This window comes from Salmo salar, chromosome ssa13 (assembly GCF_905237065.1).
Source record: "Salmo salar chromosome ssa13, Ssal_v3.1, whole genome shotgun sequence".
NCBI classification, from domain to species: domain Eukaryota; kingdom Metazoa; phylum Chordata; class Actinopteri; order Salmoniformes; family Salmonidae; genus Salmo; species Salmo salar.
Genome location: NC_059454.1, coordinates 107,677,233 through 107,686,142, shown reverse-complemented (window position 1 = coordinate 107,686,142; position 8,910 = coordinate 107,677,233). Strand labels below are relative to the sequence as shown.

The 8,910-nt window shown below is 42.9% G+C and overlaps 1 protein-coding gene across 2 annotated transcripts; it reads right to left on the bottom strand.

Annotated features, from left to right (window-relative positions):
* Window positions 1-719: 719 nt before the first annotated feature.
* Window positions 720-8,709, bottom strand: txnl1 (thioredoxin like 1). Of its 2 annotated transcripts, NM_001139680.1 has the most exon segments (8): window positions 720-1,151; window positions 1,543-1,647; window positions 2,830-3,002; window positions 4,323-4,392; window positions 6,530-6,652; window positions 7,260-7,433; window positions 7,644-7,740; window positions 8,453-8,633. In NM_001139680.1, coding segments are annotated over 8 exon segments (870 nt in total). In that variant the 5' UTR covers window positions 8,551-8,633; the 3' UTR covers window positions 720-1,121.
* Window positions 8,710-8,910: the final 201 nt, after the last annotated feature.

The window sequence follows — 8,910 nt, the reverse complement described above, 5'->3', positions numbered from 1 at the left end:
AAAAAATATATTGTTTCAATATAAATTAACATATCAATATTTATTTTTTAATCCAAATTAAAACATATCCCCAGAAACATATTTTTTTGTATCCACAGTAGAAATTAGTTACCAAGAGATCCTGTTATGTTTATACAAAAACTGAAAAGAAATACTGTAAAAAAATAAAAATAAAATCTCTCCCAATTAACTGAAATCACCTCTTATTGTTTTCCCCAAAAATTCAGAGAGGTCCAATATAAACAGAGCCTGTGTTTCTGATGAAATCAACCGTTCTGCGGAAACGAGAGCTCTCTGAAGTGCGGGTAGGCTCCATCGATAGTGTAAGACGTTATAGCAAAGCCTTTGGTGACACAATGTGGTCAAAAAATGGCATTACTTCGTCCTCGTCCCCATTTAGAAGTGGATTCACGCACCTGTTGGTGTCCAGATGCTGCTACCATCAAACTCCTTCACCTGGAATTCTTCCTTTTTGCAGTAGACTTAGTCATAAGCATGTCCACAGGGATGATCAGTGCTTGAAGACGACTGTAAAAAGTGCAGGTAGTTTACATTTCGGCGCCGCAACTCTGCAATATTTTTATGACAATATTTTACGATAACAGGAACTCCAGCAGTAGAAAACATGAGGTGCCCTGGGAACTTCATTTTCCTTGTCTTTGTGATGGTGGTTTGGAGCAAACATTTACATTTTAAATTCAAGAGACATGAAATACCAATTTGCCTTTGAAAAAGGATTGTGTTTATTTACAGTGTTTGTCTGAATTACAATTAAAAAAAAAAAAAATTGGTTTTGAATGAATTGAGTTGCCTCGTCTTGGTGACTTCACTGGCAGGCGGAGGGGAACAAGCTCATATAAACGTTAGGTTGGTGGATGTGTCCCAAATGACTCCCTATACAATTGCACTACATTTTAACCGCTGACACCTCTGGATCATATAGTGTACTTTAAAAAGGGAATTAGGGTGCTATTTGGAACACAGCATTGGTTGTCTGTGTTGTGTTACAGTGGAGCAGGCCCTAACCCTCTCGGTGGCAGCTTTGGCAGACAAGACGAGAGGGAAGTCCTGGGAGGGATCGTCGCAGCAATAAGGGCAGTCTTCTCCTCCTCTCTTCCTTATCAGTGACTCTCTCCTTTCTTGCCCACAACCTATATTGAATAGAAAACACAGCCGTGTAAACAGTGCAGGAATCCTCTTAGTCCCAAAGGAGTAGACGTGAACGAAAATCTCCTACAGTGTATGCAGTAGCAAATAACATTACGGTCAACACCAACTGAAAATCATATTGACATGTATAGTGGAACAACTGCACATTGTTGATTTAGTTTAATCTCCACATTAGCCTGATTTTATTGCTGAAATCAATGTAATGTACCATTGGATGATATTGCTATGATTGTATCATTACTGTTAGGCCTCATCTGACGAGAGGCCTGATCCCAATGCAGGATACAAAAAAAAAAAAAAATAAACAACACAATTCAATTCCGTCAACATCATAGTCTCATAGCTGATGGAGGGGGGGATGCCAGATATTACCCGTTTGAAGTCATTCATGTTCGTTGCCTGTACAGGGGTCCCAATAAAAGTAAGGTAATTGATTTTCGTTGTCTCCTCATCCCCTTGGTTGTTCTTCACAAACATCTGTTAGAACAACATGGGAAGAAACACAACTTGGTCATAACGGTCAGTTTCCCGGACATGGTTTTTTAAGTGTTGTCCTGGCATGCTCAATAGAGAATCTCCTTTTGAAAGAGCTTTCTAGTCTTGGACCATTGTCTGGGAAACTGCCCATAAAAGGATATCATTCTTGCAGTCTTAGTTCAAATCTATGTTGACAATCAAGCAACAAATATCAGTTTTTTATTTCTTTCTCTTCTGTAAACATGCATTCTATATCACCTGTGTGTGTAGCCTAGTGGGCTGCGGTTGAGACAACAACAACAACTGTGGCTCAGTTGGTAGAGCATGGTGTGTGCAACGCCAGAGTTGTGGGTTCGATTCCCACGGGGGGCCAGTAAAAAAAAAATGTGATGTATGAAATGTATGCATTCACTACTGTAAGTCGCTCTGGATAAGAGCATCTGCTAAATGACTAAAATGTAAATGTGACAACAACAAAAAACATGACTATTTTGTGCCACTAGATGGCTGTATTGTTCCACATTAACACAACTCATTATTTATTTAATTAGGCAAGTCAGTTAAGAACAAATTCTTATTTACAAATGGGCTGTCTCATTTGGTCTTAAATGTCTTCCTTCCTTGCTTCCCCCCCCCATTATGATAATTATATTGACAAGATATTGGACAACGGGAATAAAAGTCTACAAAGACCAAAAGGCAGGCAGGGAGGAGGCAGGATCAGATGGGAGCATTCTAGCCAATGAGAGACTAGATACGCATTTTGACCAACAGACACAACTTTGATATAAAATTGTTTTTCTCAAAAGTTGCCAGGATACCACGTGCATCTATCAGTAATTCATCATCTAAACATTACCAAACTTTATTCCATCAAATCAATTACATTTTATGTTGACCAAATTCAACACTCATTGGACCTCCATACAGAAACTCTCCCTTTGGTATGCTTCACATTTTATTCTCATGGGGACAGATATTGAGGCGGAATCTGGCGTCGCCTCTTCCTCTTTGTCTGCAGTTCAGAACTGGATAAGACCTTCTTCTTCTTCTACTGTTAGAATAGGAACCAATTGAAGTACATGCAGTGTTTCAATATCATGTGACCTCAGGAAGAAAAAAAAAGGAAATAACCAGGAAATGAGGGGCCTGCTGGTGATTGGTTGGTGTTAAATGACTTACGGTGACGCTCTGGACATTCTGGAATTTGACGTATCTCAGTGGAATCAGTCCGTCGTCCTTGAAATCCTCCTCTGCCAGGTCCAGGTTCTGGGTGGCCTCACTACGCTCAGCATCGTCAAAGTCCATGGAGCGAGGAAGGTTAATGAAGATCTTCACACACTTTGGTGCCTGGGCTGTAACAGGGAGAAAAGGAAGTAGGGAGAGGCAGAGGCGGGGAAAAAAGGAAGTAGGCAGAGGGGGGAAAAAAGGAAGTAGGCAGAGGGGGGAAAAAAGGAAGTAGGCAGAGGGGGGAAAAAGGAAGTAGGCAGAGGGGGAAAAAGGAAGTAGGCAGAGGTGGGAAAAAGGAAGTAGGCAGAGGGGGGAAAAAGGAAGTAGGCAGAGGGGGGAAAAAGGAAGTAGGCAGAGGTGGGGAAAAAGGAAGTAGGCAGAGGTGGGGAAAAAGGAAGTAGGCAGAGGGGGGAAAAAGGAAGTAGGCAGAGGGGGGAAAAAGGAAGTAGGCAGAGGGGGGGAAAAGGAAGTAAGGCAGAGGGGGAAAAAGGAAGTAGGCAGAGGGGGGAAAAAGAAGTAGGCAGAGGGGGGAAAAGGAAGTAGGCAGAGGGGGGAAAAAGGAAGTAGGCAGAGGTGGGAAAAAGGAAGTAGGCAGAGGGGGGAAAAAGGAAGTAGGCAGAGGTGGGAAAAAGGAAGTAGGCAGAGGTGGGAAAAAGGAAGTAAGGCAGAGGGGGGGGAAAGGAAGTAGGCAGAGGGGGGAAAAAAGGAAGTAGGCAGAGGGGGGAAAAAGGAAGTAGGCAGAGGGGGGGAAAAGGAAGTAGGCAGAGGGGGGAAAAAGGAAGTAGGCAGAGGGGGAAAAGGAAGTAGGCAGAGGGGGGGAAAAGGAAGTAGGCAGAGGGGGGAAAAGGAAGTAGGCAGAGGGGGAAAAAAGGAAGTAAGGCAGAGGGGGGGAAGGAAGTAGGTAGAGGGGGGGAAAAGAAAGTAGGCAGAGGGGGGAAAAAAGGAAGTAAGGCAGAGGGGGGAAAAGGAAGTAGGCAGAGGGGGGGAAAAGGAAGTAGGCAGAGGGGGGAAAGGAAGTAGGCAGAGGGGGAAAGGAAGTAGGCAGAGGGGGGAAAAGGAAGTAGGCAGAGGGGGGGAAAAGGAAGTAGGCAGAGGGGGGAAAAGGAAGTAAGGCAGAGGGGGGGAAAGGAAGTATGTATGAGACAGGGAAAGGAAAGGGAGAAACCTAGTCAGTTGTACAACTGAATTCCCTCAACTGAAATGTGTCTTCCACATTTAACCCCTCTGAATCAGAGAGGTGCTGAAGGCAGAAAACAGGGCAACCAAAGAAAGCATGGGAACTCAACAACAACAAACGAGAAACCACGATCATTCCAATAAAGGACAACATCTATTCCATGGGCAAAGGGTCAAAATGAAAAAGGTTTTCCCCATTTCTACTACTACTGTACTTTTACTAGGAACTGAGCAACATTTAGGAGCCGCCAGGAAGAATAAGGACTCACCAAAGTCAGAGGACAGGAGCTTCATTGAGAACAGCTTGACAGGCTGGTTGAAGGCCATAGTAATTAAGAGCTGAAGGGGAGAAAATATGAGTTTAGTAGTATACATCTATTAGTCTGTCAGTGAGGGGTGTTACATCTATTAGTCTGTCAGTGAGGGGTGTTACATCTATTAGTCTGTCAGTGAGGGGTGTTACATCTATTAGTCTGTCAGTGAGGGGTGTTACATCTATTAGTCTGTCAGTGAGGGGTGTTACTATACATCTATTAGTCTGTCAGTGAGGGGTGTTACTATACATCTATTAGTCTGTCAGTGAGGGGTGTTACATCTATTAGTCTGTCAGTGAGGGGTGATACATCTATTAGTCTGTCAGTGAGGGGTGATACATCTATTAGTCTGTCAGTGAGGGGTGATACATCTATTAGTCTGTCAGTGAGGGGTGATACATCTATTAGTCTGTCAGTGAGGGGTGATACATCTATTAGTCTGTCAGTGAGGGGTGATACATCTATTAGTCTGTCAGTGAGGGGTGATACATCTATTAGTCTGTCAGTGAGGGGTGATACATCTATTAGTCTGTCAGTGAGGGGTGTTACATCTATTAGTCTGTCAGTGAGGGGTGTTACATCTATTAGTCTGTCAGTGAGGGGTGATACATCTATTAGTCTGTCAGTGAGGGGTGATACATCTATTAGTCTGTCAGTGAGGGGTGATACATCTATTAGTCTGTCAGTGAGGGGTGATACATCTATTAGTCTGTCAGTGAGGGGTGATACATCTATTAGTCTGTCAGTGAGGGGTGATACTATACATCTATTAGTCTGTCAGTGAGGGGTGATACATCTATTAGTCTGTCAGTGAGGGGTGATACATCTATTAGTCTGTCGGTGAGGGGTGATACTATACATCTATTAGTCTGTCAGTGAGGGGTGATACATCTATTAGTCTGTCAGTGAGGGGTGATACTATACATCTATTAGCCTGTCAGTGAGGGGTGATACTATACATCTATTAGTCTGTCAGTGAGGGGTGTTACAATACATCTATTAGTCTGTCAGTGAGGGGTGATACTATACATCTATTAGTCTGTCAGTGAGGGGTGATACTATACATCTATTAGTCTGTCAGTGAGGGGTGATACATCTATTAGTCTGTCAGTGAGGGGTGATACATCTATTAGTCTGTCAGTGAGGGGTGTTACTATACATCTATTAGTCTGTCAGTGAGGGGTGTTACTATACATCTATTAGTCTGTCAGTGAGGGGTGATACATCTATTAGTCTGTCAGTGAGGGGTGATACATCTATTAGTCTGTCAGTGAGGGGTGATACATCTATTAGTCTGTCAGTGAGGGGTGATACATCTATTAGTCTGTCGGTGAGGGGTGATACATCTATTAGTCTGTCAGTGAGGGGTGTTACTATACATCTATTAGTCTGTCAGTGAGGGGTGATACTATACATCTATTAGTCTACTTTCCACGCTGACATCGATAGAATATAACATCCCACACTAAGAAGGAAAGTGTCTGTGTTCCACTTGGGTCTCGTCAATTAATTCCATAACCAGGGCAAACACCCACCAACCCCTCTTTTATGCTACTGCTACTCTCTGTCCATCATATATGCAGAGTCACTTTAACCATATCTACATGTACATACTACCTCAATCAGCCTGACTAACCGGTGTCTGTATGTAGCCTCGCTACTGTTGTAGCCTCACTACTGTATATAGCCTGTCTTTTTACTGTTGTTTTATTTCTTTACTTACCTATTGTTCACCTAATACCTTTTTTACACTGTAAGGTCTACACCTGTTGTATTCGGCGCACGTGACAAATAAACTTTGATTTGAAACATTTTCAAATGGACATGGGGGTACTTGCAGTAATTTTTTATAAACGTAATCTTTATTTAACTAGGCAAGTCAGTTATGAACAAATTCTTATTTACATTGACGGCCAACCCTGGCAAAACCCGGACGACGCTGGGACAATTGTGCACGGCACAATGGACTCCCGATCACGGCTGGAAGTGATTCAACGTGGATTCGAACCAGGGACTGTAGTGACACCTCCTGCACTGAGATGCAGTGCCTCAGACCGCTGCACAACTCAGTAAAACCTCACAACAAGTTGACTGGACTGAACACATTCAGACAGCTCTGACCTAAAGAGAAGAACCTAACATCCATCCATCCTCAGACTCACCTGCTCATCACAGTCAGACTCCAGGTAGGTGGTGTCCTTGACTAAGCAGTTTTCAAAGCCGCTCTCGTCGCTCTCATTTAGGCACTCACAGCCAGCTTTGTTCACAAACGGCATCAGGTCCATCTGAACACACAGACACAGTACAAAGATATATATTTGTTTTAAAGGACGCACACAAGGTGAATCCATGTTAAGTGCACATTAGAAGCGAGCACAAAAACAAAGATTTCATTCTCGTCAGAGGTTCTCGCACCTACTTGTGTAGCTTTGTAAAGCACCACCCTAAATGTTGACACTGCTTTACTGAAATGTGAGCTTATGTAGCGTATGGTTAGCTTCGACTTATGCTAAACCTTGCTACTACCTTCCTGAGACCTGTCCTGGGATACCGTCACCACAGACCCAGAAATTCCTAACCTTTTCTGAGTCAGCATTGACGGTGCAAGACAGGGAGTGGTTCTGAGTTCACATCCTGTCTCGGGAAGACAGGGAGGGGTTCTGAGTTCACGTCCTGTCTCGGGAAGACAGGGAGGTGTTCTGAGTTTGCGTCCCAGGTCGGGAAGACAAGGACAAAACTCAGAAGTATATCTAGCCTAGGGTGAGTTTCCCAAAAAACATAAAGATCAGTTAGCTAGTTGCTGGGCAATAGACGAAGTATGATCTTAATTCTAAAGATTATCTTTGCGTTTTGGGAAACTCACCCGAGTGATGTAGTTCATCATATACTCACATATCCCTTGGGAATGTCTGAGTCCTCGTTGCTTCCAGGGTCGTTTTCTACATGCTGCTTGATCTTCTCCTCTAGACCTGAGGCATCTGCACCTTGATACTGGTCAATGCGCACTTTGTTACGGAAAAACAAAAACGTTGGCGTTGCAGAGATGTTGTTGGCGGCAGCAGTTGCCTGAAAGAGGGGACATTGACATTCAAGTCTTAGTCACGCGCCTCAACACACACACACCAGACTTCTTCATCTGTATTGCTCAATGAATAACATGAGAGGTTGTTGACATGTCTGAGGCTATGACAACAACAACATAATGGAGTACCTGGTGGTTTGATAACGACACAGTAGGCTGTATTAATAAAAGTCTTAACACAAAAATAACCTCACCTGACAGACGTGTACATCTACTTCAAGAAAAATGACGTGTGGGTACTTGTTACTCAACATGTTGAAAGCAGGGGATATTCTGACACAGGGTCGACACCTGGGGAGCGAAGAAGTGTTTAACAGGAAGCTATTGTCAACTAAACCGGAAGTGCAGTTAATTGGCTAACGTTAGTTAGCTAGCTATTAACAATGGCTGTTATAAACAGAACAGAAATACAAAAAAAGTAAGCCTTACATGTGAAGTAGCTAAAGCAATAGCTAGCTAAGCATTATTCTTCCCGAGTTCGCTAGTTATCTAGATCGTTAACTTGTTAACGAACGTTAGAAAACATAGTTGTTGTGTTCCCTTCACGGGGAAGAGCATAGCTCGCTAGTAGATGCCTATTAAAACCACTAGCTAGACAGGTGGCTAGCTAGGTAACATTACCTCTATGTACCACACATTATACTGAACATACTTGACTGTATTGTTAGCTAGCTAGTACCAGACTACTGTCATGCTGTTAATAACAAGTTGTCTAGCTAGCTTAGCCTGGCTGATATTGCTAAGTCATAGCTGGCTAAGCTATCTAGCTAGCTAAAGTTAGTTACCTAACAGCGTGGTATGTTGTCAGAGTTAAGTTATCGTTAGTTATTTTGTCACGCTTTTACAAAAGCTGTTTGAAAGTACTCAACAACTCATGCACTGTGAAATCCGAAACAAATTGACTGTCTAGTTATACATTCACAAATGAAAGTGGATCGCCCATTTCAGTGTAGATCATAGCTAGCTGCTAAAGCCAGGCCTGGGAACAGATTTTGAACCTTACCCTGCCATTGTGAACTTCACTACCGCAAGCCTTGATCCGGCGTCTGCTAGCTCAGGTTGGAATTCTGAATCATTTCCGATCACCTTTACCCCGACCATTTTACAGAATACAGCTGCAAATATGTATCTTATTTAGGACAGATTATATACAAAATAGTGTAACTGTCCAAACTCAACTCGTCTCTCTGGAATCACACACTTTACTGAAGCTCCTTGACGAAAGATGACCATTAACCAATGAAAACCAAGCAGGGCGTGGTCAACTCTACAGCTAAAATAAATCACAGAAATATAATGAATTTATTCTATTTCAATTTAACAAATAACGATCCGAGGTAAGTTTACTTCACGTGAATCTATCGAAATCAAATCCAATTCTAATTGTCACATGCCCCCCGAATACAACGGGTGTAGACTTAACCGTGAAATGCTTATGAGCCCTTCCCAATGATGCAGAGT